Below are 20,219 nucleotides of genomic sequence, written 5' to 3'. Positions count from 1 at the left end.
AATAGAACCCAGATGGAACCAGGAATTCAGGTTGCTATAACCAAACAACCCGGATGTTGAACCAGTTACCATGGTTTCGAACCAAAGAACCAAGGTTCAGAACCAAACAACCCAGATGGAACCAAGGTTTAGAACCAGAGTGCCCGGATAGAACCTTATTGCATTCGGAATTCTCATGACTTTTTTATACCTTCAACGTATTTGGAAAACATTTATTTATTTAGTATATTTATATATAATATATACTATACTTGTTATATTTTTAATTTAAGTCTTTTGAAAAAAATAAGATATTTAGTAGATTTTTGTATTACATATATACAAATTTTACTTGATATCATATTTTTTTCAAAATGAAAATAAAACAGTTAGTATTTAATATATTCACAACTTATCTCTCATCTTATAAATAAATAAATTGCCTGAAACATTGATGCATTTGCAAAAATTAAAACAGGCAGCGGCAGATATAGAGGAGGGTCCCATGTGGCCTGCCCCCATTTTCTGAGAAAAAATTGATTGATTATATAGGGAAAAAATGAAGCATGAACCCAGCGGGTCCCCTCTTAGGCAGCAAGTGGGCCCCCGCTTATGAAAATTTCTGGATCTGCCACTGACAGAGATTTCAATGGAACTTTATTTAGAGTTATTCTCCTTGATTCGTAAATGAGACAGAAGTATTCAATCATTGATAACTATTACTTATGACAGATTTAAAAAAAAAAGAGGTTGAAATTTATTATAGTTTTATAACCCCAGGTATCTTTTTTTTACATAATTGAAAAGGTAGGTAATTTGCCAAAAAATTATAAGTTTTAAAAGTTGCGCCATACTTTTGATTATTAAGTTATCTCCCTTGATAGTAAGGGAAAATTAAGAAATGTTACAAAAATAATTAATATCATTGATAGAATTAAAAGCTGCATATAATTCTAACATTTATAAAGGTATCAAATCTTCCTTTTTTGATACAATCTTTTAAATTGAATTTAACAATAAGTATAGGCAGATTTTCTTTATGTAACAAACATCTTATATAGAAACAATATAATATAATAAAACAAGTGGAGTGTTGAGTAATATGGTTAATGTCTGTGATAATATTGAAGACAGCACTTGTTTCATATCTTCAGAGGAGGCCCTACCCCGGGCCACACTGGTGCCCAGTGGAATGTATGTGCTTTTGCTTCAATAGTACCAGAGTGCATGTAATATTTTGAAAATAACTAGGCACATGTCTAGTACACTACAAGAAATGTACTACAGTGAAATTTAGACTCATATTTTCTCAGTCTTGTAACAGTATTCATTTTGTTTAAAAAAGAGAGACATGGTGTTTTGTTGATGTCAATATGAAAATTAATGCTGAATTAGAAATTCAAGCTCTTAGGAATGTCTAGTCTAAAAGAAAGAATGCTGAATGTTTTCATACCTTTTAAGGTTGTTCGTCATTAATATTGTCAATAATAAAAACTCATTTTGATTTGAACATTTGTTTCTGGAGTTTTGGTACAATGTGCTTTTAATTTCATTGGGATTTTACAACATACTTCACCTTCAAGCTGTGACGTCACAGTGCTCCAGTGACAAATCATTGGGGACTATTTTACTCTGACAAAGTTAAGTAATTCAAGCAAAAACTGGCAAATATTTTTGTTTTTAATTTCTCAATTACAATACCCAGTGATGGAATTTACATATCTGTCTCTGTGTGCATGTGGTCATCAGACCTCAACCTCATCCTTCTACTTCATGGTTCAATGTCATGTTTTACTGGTTTTAAAAAATCTCTTTCTGGTATGGCTTCAGATGAATAAAAAAGGTTTGTTGTTGTCTCTTCAAAACATTTTTTTCTGCCCCACCTACGATAGTAGAGGGGCATTATGTTTTCTGGTCTGTGCCTCCGTTCGTTCGTTCGTCTGTCTGTGCGTCCGTTCGCTTCAGGTTAAAGTTTTTGGTCAAGGTAGTTTTTGAAGAAGTTGAAGTCCAATCAACTTGACACTTAGTACACATGTTCCCCATGATATGATCTTCCTAATTTTAATGGCAAATTATAGTTTTGACCCCAATTTCATGGTCAACTGAACATAGAAAATGATAGTGCAAAGTTCAGGTAAAAGTTTTTGGTCAAGGTAGTTTTTGATAAAGTTAAAGTTACATCAACTTGAAACTTGTTAGTACACATGTTCCCTATGATATGATCTTTTTAATTCTAATTCCAAATTATAAGTTTGACCCCAATTTCACGGTCCACTGAACATAGAAAATGATAGTGCGAGTGGGGCATCTGTGTACTATGGACACATTCTTGTTTATTTCAAAGGTGCAAAAACAGCATCAAATACAAAGAAGAGGAGGAGATGTGGCTCTCAGTAAAATGTGTCGACTCTTTGGAAACAATCTGGGAGCTGAGTTACCTACCCTGTGGGAAGCTATTACTAGTCCATTAGAAAAGTTAGGAAAAGGTATGTTGAAAATCTATATATAAAAATCAGGCTTGTATGCAGATTGCAGACTTTGGGGAATCCACAAAATTAAACATCCACGAACATGTAAGTGTTTCTTACTCCATAAAAATAAATGAATCCCCAGTATACCATGCCTGACCTTGTAAAAATAAAAAGGAAATACCAAATGGATATTTGAAACCCATAAGTTAATGAGGAACTGTAACAACTTACCAAACATTAAAAGACAAATGATTAGAAGACAAATAACTAGATAGACCAGTGTTCTCCCCAGGCCGTTTTAGCACCGCGATGTTCAGCGCTATTTGAATTCACCGCGGTGGTATTTGGGCAGACCGCGGCGCTATCCAATCAAAAATCAGCGTTATTGTTTTTGAATTTCAAACTTCCTGTTATTTTGTACACATTTCGATCACGTGATCGACTGTATTGTTTATCTGAGAGTTCGTTAATTCATCCAATGATGTCAAAAATCGTCGGAACCAGTTCAATATATGATCAAAATGGCGCCATTTGCAAAACTTTTAATGCCAAATAAACCTTTCCTTCCTCGAGTTTTTCGCTTTAGAAAGATGCTGAAATTATGAAAGAAATGGACAGTGCTAACAGAGACATTTAATACATGTCTCGGGTGCTGAAATGGTCATTTCTAAATTATATAAGGGAAGTGTTACCCCCTTCTCTGACAACGTGGTCTCGACCATTGCTTGAACCATCTACGATTATAAATCATTACTTTTTCGCGTTTACAACCGAACTGTCAAATCTGGATTGCTTGAAGGAAGCAACCCTGTTATCAAGGGAATCATTATAAGCCCGTATTTTACGATTACTTGTCCATCAATGGCTCTTTTTCAAACAAAACGAACATTTTGTGTAAATATATATAAAATATCGATTTTTGTCAACCAATCATCAATATATATAATTTAAATATTGCTTTAAATTTAATGAAAATTGAGGATGGCTTGGATTAGAAATAGTAGTTAATGCTAAAAAAAAGCCACAAGTGTAAACAGGAAGTTATGTCAGTCAGTAAGAGAGATAATTTGGGAGGGAAAGACCTAAAAGAAGTATTGTCAAATCTTGACAAACTTATCTGTTGGCACATATTCAAATGTTTATAGAAATATCAAACACAACCTCTAAAGGTGGTAATTGTTTCAATTGGCATACATAATTTATTTGATTGGTAATTTACCTTTGAAATAAAAAAAAAAAATCTTAAAATATTTTTATAGGATTTCTTTCATATATGTCATATTCATAATTGGAATATTTTAGGTTTTTTTTAGCAAATCTTTGATAACATTTGAATATTATTGAAAGGGCAAGTTCATTTCTTCTTATGAAATACTATACTCATTTTTATTGCAAAGTTGCACTTTGCTAGAAATGTTAATAAAAGTAAATGTAAAAAAACCATTTGTCATTGAAAACTTTCTCACAGAAGCTGACAATGACTTTATTGTTGGTCCTACATGTTCTGCAACATCACCTATTAGTGATAAGAAATCTTCACATAGGCAGTCTGGTATAGACCTACCATGGAAAAGACTTCTCCTTGGGTTTTACGGACAGATAATAATATGAGGATTATATGAATTTACAATGGAGAAAAAAAGACTTTTCTTCTATCATGTCTATATCCAGACAATAACATTAGCAAACAAAGGGGTAACTTCCATGAGCATGATGAGTACATCATTACAAGAGAAAACATCAATAGCATAATATAGGAAAAACACATAAAAAATCTATTACAAACCAACCGTGCAACGCGACAAAGTTACTGAGAATTGTCGAAAATCACGCGCTTACCACAGCGCTATCCAAAAATCCTGGGGAGAACACTGATAGAAAACTATACAAGAAGAAACTCAAAACCTCATCAAAACTGAAGGCGATCTTTGGTGTTCGCAGATATTGCTAAACATCTCTTATTGTGAGCAAATTGTTGTTTTATTTCAGATATTACAGAAGAGATTCCAACTGATATTGCTCAGGAGACAGTTAATTCATTACAGTTGATAGAAGCTGTAGGATCCTCATTAGACTCATCACTCATAGAACAGGTATTTTAAATTGCTTTACTTCACCACATGTTTATGTGTCAACCTCTCACAGAACAGGTAACAATTGTTTAACCTCACCACACGCCTATGTGTCCACCTCAACTAAGGACCATGTCATTGTTGGTCTTTAGTCATATCTTAAAGGTTTTCGTCATTTTGAAAACCAGAAATGTCTGACATTGCATATTTAAGTTAGATTGTTTTGAATGAGGTTTTTGTGGCATACAGATGACAATTCTTTATGTTTTATGTGTTTTGGGATACTGTCATATGGACATAAGTATTAAAGCCAAACGTCTAATATTATTCAATTTAAAAATAGACAGACACATTTAATAAAGAAAAAAACCTCAGACTTAATACTTGTTTTAAACATAGGATCCACAAAATTTTTCCATTTGTAATCAAATTTTTCCTCATATTGTAAATTTTGAAATTTAGGAGATAACTGTATTGTATTTTAAGCTCCGACGGCATCAATTGGGGATTTGATGGTCGCAAATTAAGTTTACTGGCGACGCTTTAGCGGAGACAGTAAACGGGTATTTGCGACTATCAAATCCCCAACTGATGCCGTAGGAGCTTAAAATACAATATTGTTATCTCCATTTTAATGAAACTGACAGAAAACAACGTTAAAACATGTATTTAAAATCTGCCATATGCCGTCTGCGCTTGCGCGTACGTCCCATAGCATCAATTGTCAATTGATGCCATGTAAATAAGTGACGTTATCCAATCAAAATGAACGTTACAAACGTTGTTGCATTAGAATTCTTATTATAATGATGGTGTAGGTTTTGCAGAATAGCATTGTTTGTATGACCACTTAAAAAATTGCTATAAAAAATGCACACATACATTTCTGAAGTAGTAATATTCATATAATGCATTCAATGCATTCAAATAATTGCCATTCTTATGTGTAAAAATATATTGTAAAAGGCATGTATTTTCAGTATTTTATAATTATTTTTTTGTTAATTTTCAGATAAAACAGAAACTTTCCTCCATTTTGAATGGATTAAAGAATTCATACACAGCAATCAGACACATGTCTGCACGAAGTGTGGGCATGATGGCCCAGATATTAACCTCACATACCTTATCATTTATCATGGATAAAATCCTGCCATTAATGGGAGACATGGAACATGAAAAACATAGACAAGGAGCTTGTGAAGCTTTAGCCTGTATCCTTTTAAAACAATCAGATATTTAAGAGGTTGAGCATACAGATTTTAAAACTAGAATATGTGTCCATGGACTACCATACCCTTTAAATTTATCATATTTTGAAGTTCAATGAACTCCATGAACTCAGTGTTAACACTTTGGCTTATAATATATAAAGTTTGAATCATAAAGAACATGTGTACTAAGTCTTTTATTTGATTGAACTTTAATGTTAACATTACCACTAGCCTTAAAAACTCCTTGATGATGCATATACAACAACTGAATGTCTCTTCACTCTTAACAGATGAAAAGATGCACCCACAGACCAGAAAAATAGTTTATCTTAGGTGGGACAAAATAAGGAGATGTGAAATGATTGCCAATGAGACTACTATCCACCATAGACTAAAGGACAAGGATGTTATAAAGCTACAATTCTCCATGCAGCATTCAACAATAAGCAAATCATATCCTATAGTAAGCTTCATGTTCATATAGCTCCAGAATAATATGACTCCAAAGTGTGGAACTCGATGTTTGTCAATTCAGATTAAATAAGAGGCAATTGTACTTTGGTGCATGTATACCAATGATGATACATAATTCCGTTTTGAAGCATACTAAAGTACAGGAAATGCAGTAGAAAGCTTAGCTTATCGGAAAAGCTTTTTTGGATTGACATTTAAAATCAGTAACACTAACCTATTGAAAACACTTGAAAGTTTTGTATGTTAAATTATTTCAAAATGTTAGTAGCAACTTTAGCAAATGAGTCTGAAGTCAACATTACCTGAAGAAGATTAAACCTTAGTTTCTAAATTATTTCTTAACTTCTTCACTATATAAATATAACAATATAATCCTTAACACACTACATAGGTGTTATAGATGTGATGGGCATGGATCTCTTGCCATATATAGTATTACTGGTTGTCCCCATTCTAGGGAGAATGAGTGACCAGAATGAGGCTGTCAGACTCATGGCAACACACTGTTTTGCCACACTCATTCGACTAATGCCACTCGAGGTTAGTAAAAAATGTAAATAGTTGTTCCTATTCTAGGTAAAATAAGTGATCCGAAAGAAAGCTGTCAATATTCCTTATACTTTATAAATCAAATGATTTTTTTTGTAATGTTTTAAGATCATTCAAATCCATTTATTTGCATTAAGAATATTTTAGAAAACATTTTTTTTTTTTTTTAATCATCTTTGTATGATTTTGTAGAATGAGCTTGATTATATGAAAATATTGTTTCAAATCATTCAGTGGGTTTCTATTTGCATAAATTAAAATTGTTTGATTTAAAAAAACCACATTTAATACCATGTTCATTAGCAGTTCTTTAGTTAAAACATTAGATTATTTTATAATGTGGAGATTCACTGTTGAGAGATTTTCATGATAGAAGACGTTAATTATAAGTTGTAATTTTTTTTCCAGGCAGGGGTACCAGACCCACCTGAGATGGAGGCTAGGCTGACAGCAGAGAAAGAAAAGCAACGTCTATTTTTAGAACAGTTAATGGATAGCTCAAAGTTAGAGAGTTACAAAGTGTCTATACCAGTAGATGCAGAACTCAGAAAATATCAACAGGTACAGTCACAGGGGTACAAATTAGTGAGGGTCTGGGGTTTGGGACCTGTCTTTTCTTGGTGTTGACTTTGAATTACAAAAGTCAAGGAGCTCTCATTCTTTACATTGATGCTTTGTACAGGACCTTTGACTTTTTATGCCCCACCAACAATAGTAGAGGGGCATTATGTTTTCTGGTCTGTGCGTCCGTTCGTCTGTTTGTTCGTCCGTCTGTCCCGCGTCAGGTTAAAGTTTTTGGTAAAGGTAGTTTTTGATGAAGTTGAATTCCAATCAACTTGAAACTTAGTATACATGTGCCCTATGATATGATCTTTCTAATTTTAATGCCAAATTAGAGTTTTGACCCTAATTTTACAATTCACTGAACATAGAAAATGAAAGTGCAAATTTCAGGTTAAAGTTTTTGGTCAAGGTATTTTTGTCGAGCCTTCGACTTTAGTCGAAAAAGCGAGACTAAGCGATCCTACATTCCGTCGTCGGCGTCGGCGGTGTCCACAAATATTCACTCTGTGGTTAAAGGTTTTGAAAATTTAATAACTTTCTTAAAGTATACTGGATTTCTACCAAACTTGGACAGAAGCTTGTGTATGATCATAAGATAGTATCCAGAAGTAAATTTTGTAAAAATAAAATTCCATTTTTTTTATATTTTATTTATAAATGGACTTAGTTTTTCTGCGGGGAAACATTACATTCACTCTGTGGTTAAAGTTTTAAAAATTTGAATATCTTTCTTAAACTATACTTGATTTCCACCAAACTTGGACAAAAGCTTGTTTATGATCATAAGATAGTATCCAGAAGTAAATTTTGTAAAAATAAAATTCCATTTCTTCTGTATTTTATTTATAAAGGGACTTAGGTTTTTTTTGCGGGAAACATAACATTCACTCTGTGGTTCAAGTTTTTAAAATTTTAATAACTTTCTTTAACTATCCTGGGTATGTACCAAACTTAGACAAAAGCTTGTTTATAATCATAAGATAGTATCCAGAAGTAAATTTTGTAAAAAAATAAATTCATTTTTTCCGTATTATACTTTTAAATGGACTTAGGTTATCTGCCAGGAAACAACACATTCACTGTGTGTTAAATTTTTAAAAAATTTAATGATTTTCTTATACTATTTTTAATTTGTACCAAACTTGGACAGAAGCTTGTTTATGATTAAAAGCTAGTATCTGGAAAGGAAATTTTGTTAATATTTGGTATCTGTGTATCTGTATTTTGCTTTTAAATGGACTTTCTTCCAATTAACATTACACACAGTCTGCAGTTAAAGTTTTAAAACATTTATTCGATTCATAAACTATCCTGAATTTTTTACCAAACTTGGACAGAAGCTTCTTACAATCAAAAGATAATATCAAGAGGAATATTTTTATTGATTATTTTCCTCATTTTTGTTGAGCCTGGGAGTTACAGCAAAAGTAGGCGAGACACTGGGTTCCGCAGAATCCTTATGAATTTTTTGATAAAGTAGACGTCCAATCAACTTGAAACTTAGTATACATGTTCCCTTTGATAAGATCATTCTAATTTTAATGCCAAATTAGAGAATTTATTCCAATTTGACGGTCCACTAAATATAAAAAATGATAGTGCGAGTGGGGCATCAGTGTACTGTGGACACATTCTTGTTTTAAATTGTTCTTCATTATAAAAATTCAAAGGATCCTGAACCTTGCATAATTTAAAGCAAATTTGTACCCATTGATATTGAGTGTTTGAATTTTTAGTTAGTTAGGGTTTTGCTACTTAATATCAATTGGACTTTAGACCTTAAAAAATCTTGATGCTGAACGGAACTTATGAACTACATGATGTATTCAAGAACATGATTGTGTTGGATTTTTAAATTTTATTGACTACTTCCACTAAAAATAGTTCCATGGATTTCTGCTCCCAATATTGAGTTTTGATCTTGATACATTACCTAAGTATAAAAAGCTTTATTAATTTTCTCTTTTTCAACCTTTTTGTCCTATTACAACAGGATGGTGTTAACTGGTTAGCGTTTCTGAACAAGTATTGTTTACATGGTATACTGTGTGATGATATGGGATTAGGGAAGACCTTACAGTCTATCTGTATCTTAGCTAGTGATCATTTTCTGAGAGATCAAAAGTACCAGGTATGTTTATAGAAATTTAACATTTTAATAAATGAACTCATTCAATTTCAAATGTGTCCAACTTCAACAATAAGAAAAACTTGTACTGTAATATCATCTATAAAAGGTCCCAACATGACAAAATGTGAAACAACTCAAAACCAATAATTAATGAACATGATATTTTTTTCCATTGGCAGTACACTTTTCCGATTTGCATTCCAAAGTGGCAACTTTACCAACCTGATTGATTTGTTTTGTCCTGAATTTACATGAAGTATAAGCCACTTGACATTTGATTATATGCAATCAATCACTCATATTCTTACAAATTTTATATATCAGACAACCAAAGGTCCTGATTGTGTACCCATGCCATCTATAGTTGTGTGTCCACCGACACTGATTGGTCACTGGGTATATGAAGTTAATAAGTTTGTGGATGTGAAATATCTGAATCCTCTGATGTATGCTGGACCCCCAGGGGAGAGAACTAGGTATGAAATATTGTCATTACATTACTAGTTAATCTTATTATATCTTTCGTGTTGATTATGCCCCATTTATGGGCATTATATTTTTCTGGTCTGTGCGTCCGTCTGTTCTTTCGTTTGTCCTTCCCTCCATGCATCCCACTTTAGGTTAATGTTTTGGTTAAAATTTTTGGTCAAGGTAGTTTTTGATGAAGTTGAAGTCCAATCAACATGAAACTTAGTACACATGTTCCCTATGATATGATCTTTCTAATTTTATTGCCAAATTACGGATTTTCCCCCTTTCCATGGTCCACCGAACATAGAAAATGATAGTGCAGATCGGCGTTTTACGTTTCCGCAAATTGGCATTACTTTTCTGCGAAAAAAAGATGACGTTTCTGGAAAAAAAAGTTTACGTTTCCGCAAATAAATATCTTACTTTTCCGGAAAAAAAGTCACTATTCCGGAAAAAATAAATTATTACTTTTCCGCAAATAATTCAGGAATACCTATTGTTTGAAAGCAAAGCTATAAGAAAAAAGTGAATATGTATTAAGTTAAAGGTCATCATAACTTGTAAGTAAAATACATCATTAACGTATGTTCAAAAATATCTTGATATGAGTTCAGAAGTCAGTTCTGTCAGAATATTTGTAGCCAACACGTCGTACAAAGTCCGTAGTAGCACATTCACCGTTTACAAGTTTTGTATTTTGTTCAGGAAGGAAGTCCATCTTCTCCTTTTCATATTTCCTAAAAGGTGCTTTTACAGTTAGAGTTCTCGTCTTTATGTAAGATGTTGTCTTCAGTTTCAATAACACATGGACAACGACAAATATGGTAGGATGGCTAGCGTAAAACTGCTCGTTCAGGTAGGCACGAAAAGACTCGACACTATTCGTTGTTCTCTTTTCCACTGGGTCAGGAGGTGATGCCCAAATGGTTGGTGGAAATCTCAATTGCCATCTATATAAAATTCCAGCATATAGTCGGCAGACCTCATGCATTTATCGTCAGATGGAGTATCGGCAACTTATTGAACAAAGCCTTCTTCAATCATGTTTAAGTTGGCAAGTAAGCCAAACCAAAGTTCTCTCAATGAAGTTTAACTCACCCTTACTCGAGTCAACTAGTTATATCTAGTAAATTTTAGTTATGTTCTTCTTCGCTGTACTCATACGAACATAAAAATTGTCTTAATTATATATAAATAAAACAAAAAGCAATTTGGGATGAGAAATTGTACTGATCAGTTTAATAAATAATAGAAATAAATTGTGACAACTCTGGTCATGTAAATCGTGGTCTCTGGATCTCCGAATAATGGTAGGAAATCTACAAGTATAAAAATGTTACATCAGAAACAGAAATAACTGCAATTACATATCATCAATGCAAAATATACGTGTCGATCTGATCAGTAAATTTTTCTCGACAAGAGAAAAGGCGCGAAATCCAGATATATATGTGTGAAAACCGAATTACTGCGGATATAAGCGTATGCGAATATTTATACGCCAAATTAAGAAATGAATTTATGTTCTTCTTCGCTGTACTCATACGAACATAAAAATTGTCTTAATTATATATAAATAAAACAAAAAGCAATTTGGGATGAGAAATTGTACTGATCAGTTTCGACAAAAACAAAGGAAGGAAGGATGTTCTAATCACATAATTATAATCCCAAATTTTGAGAAATTTTAAGTCTATTTTCTAACTTTTCTTTTATGTAACCATCTTTAGCCTTGTCTGTCTTCCATCTACCGTGAGCTTTCAAAAGCCTGTCGGGAACAGAATTACTAGCAGCTGCTGTAACGCCCCCGCTCCTTAGACTATGTAAGCCAAATAAAGAACTATTCAGGCCTATTTCAGAAATCGCGTTTAAAATAATTTCCCTAGTTCGAGTGTAAGAAAGCGGCCTATTCGTGCAAGCTAGTTTATGCTTATCAATAGATTTGAAGTATGAAAGAGCTCTGAAGATGTAATCTTCACTCCCAACTGGCAAACTTGCTACGCGAAAATATTTCTGTAGCATAGCAACTGGACAAAGGTCTGTACCAGTTCTAGAAATCAAAATAGTGTTACCCTGTCAATATCTATCAGTCTTACTTTTTTGAATGTTTATTTGTAGATGAGAATCGTTGAACGTTAAATCAGAAGATCGGATGTGTGCTAACTCATCGTATCTTAAAAACCCGGAAAACCCTAACAACATCATAGCACAGATTCTCAACCCTGGCAGATTGTCATTTTTGTCGAATTTTGTAATAATACTCTTCAAAATAGTAGGGGTGATGGGTTCTTTCCTTTTCAAAGGTTTAGATAACAATCTTATACCACCTTCTAATACCATGTCTAATAATTTGTCATTTAATATACTGTCATATAAATTCAGATCATGTTCCCACTTAATTGAATAGTATGCTGCGTTTAAAACGGCAGTGGAAACTCCAGATTGTATCAAATGGTTAAGATAAAGAGCAACTGTACACACAGTGGTAGGCAAAAACGGTAGATTGTACTTTAAGCACCAGTATTTGAATCTTTTGAAATATCCTTTATATTTCTTCAAAGTATTTTCGCTTTTTGAAGCAGTTACTACTGAACACAAAGAAACTGTTAGAGCTTTCAAGTCAGGATTAGAAAAATGCCTTAAGGATTCCCAATGTGAATGTTTGAATCTAAACTGAAAAATAAATTTAAATGAAATTAATTTGATTTAAAAAATTATATAGCGAAGGACTAAATGTAAAAGAATTTAATCAAAATACTCTCAATTTTGATTTACAAGTATACAATTAACGGATTAAATGTATTAATATAAATTAGAAAATCATTAAATTAAATGGCATTTTGAGAGTACCAAAATGGAATTATCTCCTTTGTAAAATTCAACAATGCATGATAAAATACCTTGATGTCCGAAGGGGACATAACTCATGCATACTAGAGGCCCAAGCTGGACTTATCTCGAACACAATAAAAAAGAATAATGCTCAAACGAGACTTTGATGTATACGTGCTAGATGCCCACTCGGGACTTATCTCTCCAAAATAAAACAATACAATGTCCAAACGGGACTTATGTTAATGTGATAGAGGGCCCAAACGGGACTTATGTTAATGTGATAGAGGGCCCAAACGGGACTTATCTCTCCATTAAAGAACACATAAAGAATAAATCAATATAATGCCCAAGACGGGACTCATATATGCACACGAGAGAGCCCAATCGGTTCTTATCTCTGACATAGAATAAAACATGATAAATGAACCTAAGTTATGCCCAAACGGGACTTTGGTAAGTGCAAACAACGGTATAAACGATTCCATACCTTATAAAATGCGTATTTAATGCATAACTCCAATTTTAAGTATGCTCAACAAATGCGTGTCGCAAAATAATTTGTATATAACTACTATGCCAAAACAGGATTGGTTTGAAACTACTAGTATAACACCCGACAAAAAATACAAATAAAACTAATAAAAAATAAATAGATATTTAAATGGATATTGAGTGATATACTTACGGATTTAACTACAATCAATCTTTAAAACAAGAACGTTGAAAGTTAATGGAGAATGAATGAAAATGCTATTTTTATCCGAACCTTGGCAAAAAAAATCCAGATGGTTTAACGTACTCTACAAAATCCCTTACAAAAGATTTGTATTGGTTGTTCGATGATGACCACAATAAAGGCCAAAAACATGACGAGGTCCATTTCGGAACAACGATAGTACCCTTTCCTTTACAAATTAACATATGATTTAATGCTCTACCAACAAGGTGAACAGGGGGAACTAACCAACAGTTATAAGTATTCCACGAAAACCCGAAAGCATCAACACCACTAGTATCTGGACACCAATACGCCGAAAAGAAAATCTGTAATTTGTGATTGTTATAGTCGGCAAAAACATCACAATCGAACGGACCCCATAAAGAATTAAAATACTTGAAATACACATCATTCACATACCAGTCATTAAAGTCAAACAGTTTACTGTAAAAATCTGCAGTAGTGTTAAGCTCACGGGGAACCCATTCTACTTCAAGGGATATGCAATTACGAATACATAGATTAAAAATTTTCAAAGCGATGTCTTGTAATTCTGATCTCATGCTCCCAGCCTGCACAATTTTAACTACATTTTGATTGTCCGTATAAATTTTCACCAAACGATTTTGAAAATCGGGCAATAAGGAAAATAGGGTTATAAATACTGCTGAAAGTTCTCTGAATGTAGAGCTTTTCTTTGCCTCGTCGGGAGTCCACATTTTATGTACGATTTTATTTGAAGTTTCAACAGCAAACCCCGCACAAGCGAAACCACTTGCATCAGTAAAGACAATTCTATCTGGTAAAAATGAAACGGGTAAGAGAGATTTCCTGGGAAGTGATGTGCAGTTATTCTTCCAAAAGTTTAATTCAAAAATAGCTTCGTCGGTTAACTGAATGTAAAAATCCCAATAATCGCTAGCGGCGATAAGAATGAGCATATTCCTAGACATTATTCTGCAAATGTTTCCAAAACTGGGAATAAATGAAATGATCTTGCCAGTAACTCGTGCTAATTGTCTAGCAGTTATATTATTGATATTGCTAAAAATATCGTCTATAGTAGATTTAAAACGCTCAATCTTATCTTCAGGTTACTCTAAATTAAAAGTGTCCAAATGCCAACGGAACCCAAGCCAAGTTAAAACTTTTGTGGTGTCCCAAATACTTTTTTCATGATTCAGGAAAAAACCTGCTGACAATAAATCATGCTTTACGACCTTAGAAAGCTTCACACAATCCTCAAAAGAGGACTCAATCCCCCAACCGTCATCTAAATATATGATCATACGATAACCTTGTGATCTCCAGTGCTTAACTAGTGGCCTCAACACTTTAGAAAACACGTGACCAGCTGTAGACAAACCAAACGGTAAACATCTAAAAACGAAATAACGGGGGCCAGTTGGGAAAACCCAACAAAAACCTAAAAACTTTTGATGATCTTCGTGTATATTAATGTGATGATAACCACTCTTTAAATCAAATTTTATCAGAAATCCTGGATTTGATACAAATTGCAAAGCCTCAGTAACACCTTCGTATTTAAATTTTCTTATTAACTTATTAACGTGCCTCAAGTCCAAAATCAATCTCTTTTTACCTGAGTCGTTAACTGACACCGATAACGGATTAACGATAAAAGGAATGTGATCTTTCACCTCACGAATCACACCTGTTGACAATAATTCTATAATTGATGACTCAACAAAAGATGTGTGTTTTACAGCTGAACTGTTGTTCTTTAAAAAAGCTGACGGTGGCAATTTGTAAAAAGGTATTAGGTATCCAAATTCGACAACATTAAGAACAAAATTATTAGCATTTAAAGTATATTTCCAAAAATCTAAATTTCTCCGTAAATTATCTACTCTAAACGAGCTGGCTGAGGAGCACTGAAATTCAAAATCTTGATCGTGACTTATAAAAGGAGATAAATTGTACTTAACTGTTTCATCACTTTGCTCCTGAAGAACCACTGGTCTCCGCTGGTTGGAACCTCCGTCTCTTTGGGCAATGATAGGCCCAGTGACCCTCTCCATTGCAGTAGTAACACCTGTCTGTTGGTTGTGAACTGGTGAAGTACTCATTCTGGTTGTAGATACCGGTACGAGGTCCTGTGCGGGTTTGTGATCCTTGGGCAGCCGGGTATTTGTAGTTTCTAGATACTTCTCTTGTAGATGCTGATGAAGTTTTACGAAAAGGCTCATCTTGAGGAACTAGGAGACTCTCTGGTTCTGGAATATAAGGAGCAGGACGGGTGCTTACTTTGTTACGTCTCTTAGCTTTGGCCCGGTAGTCGGCTTGTCTTAACTTTGTTGCGTCGTCGGTCCCCTCTGTAATAGGGTCGTCTATATATTCGTCCACTACGTCCCACCCGTACTTGTCGGCTATTCGAAGAAGCTTATTTCTTTCCTTTAGGGCCTTTATGCTCTTTTCTAGGTACTGAATGGCTAAAGCCGGGGAATCTTTCTCTATGAATTTGAGGGTCTTTTCAAGTTCTGTTAAACGTTCTCCGTTAAAACTAAATTGCTTTTCATTACCGTCGTACCTGAATTTAGGAGTCTGTTTTACCGGAGGAACACTTTCAACTTCTTTAGCACCAATTCGCGTGTCAATCTCCTTGAATAACTCTTCTTTGTGCTTTCTCAATGTCAAATCAAGGCTCTGGGTAAACAGCGATAAGGCATCCTCAGGTGAAAATCGAGTAGACCCTTCACGTTCTTCACTGCATTGAATTCGTATAGGCGATTCCGGTTCAGGTTCACTCATATTACCAAGGTCAGTATACGTGTCGATCTGATCAGTAAATTTTTCTCGACAAGAGAAAAGGCGCGAAATCCAGATATATATGTGTGAAAACCGAATTACTGCGGATATAAGCGTATGCGAATATTTATACGCCAAATTAAGAAATGAATTTATACTAAGATCAGAATATTTTCTTTATTAGAAAAAGAATTAAAAAAATATATCATATAAATGTACATTCAAATCTTTATAATTTACCAGGTAAATTTGCGGAAAAGTAATAAATACAAATTGCGGAAACGTATACTTTAAATTTGCGGAAACGTAGTATTGGGACTTTGAAAAATTAGCGGAAATGCAATATGCCCGTGCAGATGGGGTATCCGTTTACTGGGGACACATTCTTGTTTTATTTTTCATTTGTGAAGTATCATTCATAGAAAAATTCATATGTTGTGATGATCTGACATTATCCAAATGAGTTGTAAAAACTTTGTGAAAACACAGATAATAACACAATTGAAAATTATTATTATAAAGTAAAACAAAATCAAATTATAATTTAAATTTAATGTTTTTTGGTAAATTTATAATAATTTAGATTTGTAAACTGCTTTAACATTAGTTATTATGACTTTCTTCAATGAATATTTTCATTATTTCCCTATTATGCATAGGGATATGTAACCAGAATAGGGCAGATGGGTGTTGTTTCACATATGTTGGGCCAGCTAGTACACTGATTTGACTTCATATTTTTTCAGATTACAAAAGAAAGTCAAGAAGCACAACTTGATAGTGGCATCATATGATGTTGTAAGAAATGACATTGATTTCTTTGGGTCAGTATTATTTTCTGTAAATCTATCAAACAAGTCTATGCATTAATGGATTTGTTAAAAATGATATTCATACTTAATTATAGCTACCTAATATATGTCTGGTTTTGTTAGGCTTGCAGTTTTCACACTTATATTAAAATGGCAGAACTTTAATTGAATACAAACAAAAGCAGAAAGTTCTGCATGTCCTGAAAACTAAACTTTCAAATGGGTTAGATAAAAATGATTTTGAAATTAACTCACATTTTTGTAATTTTAGGTCAATAAATTGGAATTATTGTGTACTGGATGAGGGACATGTTATTAAAAATGGTAAAACAAAGGTAAGTTTTCCTGTATAATCTACGAAAAAGAGGTACAATTAGCAAAACATCTAGAAAGTGACATGAAAATAGGAAAATTTAATAATGGAGAAACATTACTACAGATAGTATAATAAAGATTTGATAACTTATTGCAAATTACAGCATTTAGTTAGATGAATTTATTGACAGTTAACTGAAATATACCTATCCTAAACTTTTGCTGAAATCTTGTAATTACATCATGAAGACTTGTTTAAATTATAAGTAAAATTGAGAATGGAAATTGGAAATTAGTATGGCGTTCATTATTACTGAACTAGTATATATTTGTTTATGGGCCTGCTGAAGGACGCCTCTGGGTGCAGGAATTTCTCGCTACATTGAACACCTGTTGGTGACCTTTTGCTGTTGTTTTTTTCTATGGTCGGGTTGTTGTGTGCCATACTAATTTCCAAATTGTACGAAAGAAACTAAAATATAGTGTATATTTATCAGGTTTAATTTTTTAATCTATAGCTAAAACTTGTTTGTTCCTTTTGTCAAATTTAAACATATAAAGTAGTAGCATTTGCCATACATCCATAAGCCAGTTGAATTGTAAATATAAAATGATAGAAACATGTAGAACAATTTTGACCCCCTTTAACTTAATGAACGTATTTACACTTTTGGTATTTAGCTGTATTTTGACTTTGAATGACTTTATATCACTTCCGAATAACCTTTTGACTTCAAGCAACAATCACTTTTTAGTTGTGACGTCAAATATTTTGAATTCTGAAGTCAAAGTTTATGGGAAACTGTGCGACATTATGTTATGGCAGACAAACTTGCATACAAGTGTAAATAGGTCTACTACACCATATGATAGCTGATGAGGAATTGGTTGTTCATCCAACATATGTCCAAATCTTACAATAGTTCTTTAATCTGTTTCAGTTATCGAAAGCTGTAAAACAGCTGAACTGTAACCACAGACTGATATTGTCAGGGACCCCCATCCAGAACAATGTGTTAGACCTGTGGTCCCTGTTTGATTTCCTAATGCCTGGATTCTTGGGTACAGAGAAACAGTTCCAGGCCAGATATGGTAAACCCATTCTACAAAGTAGGGATGCCAAGAGCACGTCTAAGGAACAAGAAGCAGGTAATGTATATTTATAAACATTTTAGGGAATTTCACTTTATCAAAAAATTAGATTACAATCCAAATTCAGACTGTCATAACTATATCGGACTTCAATAATTTGTCCAACCTTGCCCCAATTGTTCAGGGTTTGACCTCTGCGGTCGTATCAGGCTGCATCTGGTCAACTAATTTAATTGCTTTAAAAATGAGAGGCATTCAAGATCAGTTGATTGATGCAGTGATCCAGTTTATCCATCTAACATTTAAATTAGTCAAAAATTAGTGTTATTTTAAAAACAAAAATTCTGGTAATAAAAATGATTAAAACAAAATGTATTCAATATATAGGAATATATAATATGATTTTTATCTTCATTTGTTAAAAAACTCATCAAAGATATGAGGATTCAATTTTATATGCTAGATGCATGTTTCAGCTACTAAAGACTCATTGGCTTCAATCAAATAAAAAAGTAAAAAAATGCCAAATAAAGTTGAAGAGCAATTGGACCTGAAATTCAGAGAGATTTTGGAAAATATGTTATCTATCAGGAAAAGTCTCATATTCTAGAAAATATAAATAAAAATATTTATAAGACTAATACTGTGGATTTATTTATTATTCGTTGGATACCAATTTTCTTTGATTTCGTGGGTACAGGTGCACCACAAATTCAAATGTTCATTTTTAGCTCACCTGACCCAAAGGGCCAAGTGAGCTTTTCTCATCACTTGGCATCCGACGTCGTCGTTGTCCCTCGTTAGCTTTTACAAAATCTTCTCCTCTGAAACTACTGGGCCAAATTAAACCAAACTTGGCCACAATCATCAATGGGGTATCTAGTTTAAAAAATGTGTCCGGATGACTGCCATGGCTAAAAAAAGAACATAGGGGTAAAATGCAGGTTTTAGCTTATAACTCAAAAACCAAAGCATTTACAGCAAATCTGACATGGAGTAAAATTGTTTATCAGGTCAAGATATATCTGCCCTGAAATTTTCAGATGAATGGTTGGGTTGCTGCCCCTGATTTGGAAATTTTAAGGAAATTTTGCTGTTTTTGGTTATTATCTTGAATATTATAATAGATAGAGATAAACTGTAAACAGCAATAATGTTCAGCAAAGTAAGATTTACAAATAAGTAAGCATGACCAAAATGGTCAGTTGACCCCTTTAGGAGTTATTGCCCTTTTTAGTCTATTTTTAACAATTTTTTCGTAAATCTTTGTAATCTTTATCAAAACTCTTCTCCTCTGAAACTACTGGGCCCAAAATATCCAAACTTGGCCACATTGATCTTTGGGGTAACTAGTTTGAAAAATGTGTCCGATGACCAGGCAATCCAACCAAGATGGCCGCCATGGCTGAAAATAGTACAAAGGTGTGAAATGCAGTTTTTGGCTTATAACTCAAAAATCAAAGCATTTAGAGCAAATCTGACTCAGGAAAATTGTTATTAGGTGAAGATTTATCATGCCGTGAAATTTTCAGATGGATCAGACATTCTATTATTAGGTTGCTGCCCCTGAATTGGTAATTTTGGGGTAATTTTGCCGTTTTTGGTTTTTATTTTGAATACTTTTATAGATAGAGATAAACTGTTAACAGCAATGATGTACAGCAAAGTGATACCTTAAAATGAGTCAACATGACCAAAATGGAGTTATTGTCATTTACAGTCAACTTTTAACAATTTTCATAAAATATGTAAA

At 33.3% G+C, this 20,219-nt stretch overlaps 1 protein-coding gene across 1 annotated transcript in view; it reads left to right on the top strand.

Moving 5' to 3' along the window:
- The window catches only part of LOC134724908 (TATA-binding protein-associated factor 172-like), a 62,668-nt gene that overhangs the window by 33,882 nt on the left and 8,567 nt on the right, over positions 1-20,219 (top strand). Inside the window, exons 23-32 of the mRNA XM_063588256.1 lie at positions 2,324-2,465; positions 4,440-4,543; positions 5,535-5,736; positions 6,602-6,750; positions 7,168-7,320; positions 9,317-9,454; positions 9,779-9,930; positions 16,994-17,071; positions 17,331-17,394; positions 18,316-18,523. Coding sequence (XP_063444326.1) covers positions 2,324-2,465; positions 4,440-4,543; positions 5,535-5,736; positions 6,602-6,750; positions 7,168-7,320; positions 9,317-9,454; positions 9,779-9,930; positions 16,994-17,071; positions 17,331-17,394; positions 18,316-18,523 — 1,390 coding nt within the window. The remainder of the gene's footprint in view (positions 1-2,323; positions 2,466-4,439; positions 4,544-5,534; positions 5,737-6,601; positions 6,751-7,167; positions 7,321-9,316; positions 9,455-9,778; positions 9,931-16,993; positions 17,072-17,330; positions 17,395-18,315; positions 18,524-20,219) is intronic.

This window comes from Mytilus trossulus, chromosome 7, assembly GCF_036588685.1.
Source record: "Mytilus trossulus isolate FHL-02 chromosome 7, PNRI_Mtr1.1.1.hap1, whole genome shotgun sequence".
Taxonomy (NCBI): domain Eukaryota; kingdom Metazoa; phylum Mollusca; class Bivalvia; order Mytilida; family Mytilidae; genus Mytilus; species Mytilus trossulus.
Note: the sequence above shows the minus strand (reverse complement) of the source record. Positions and strands in the feature narration are given on the sequence as shown.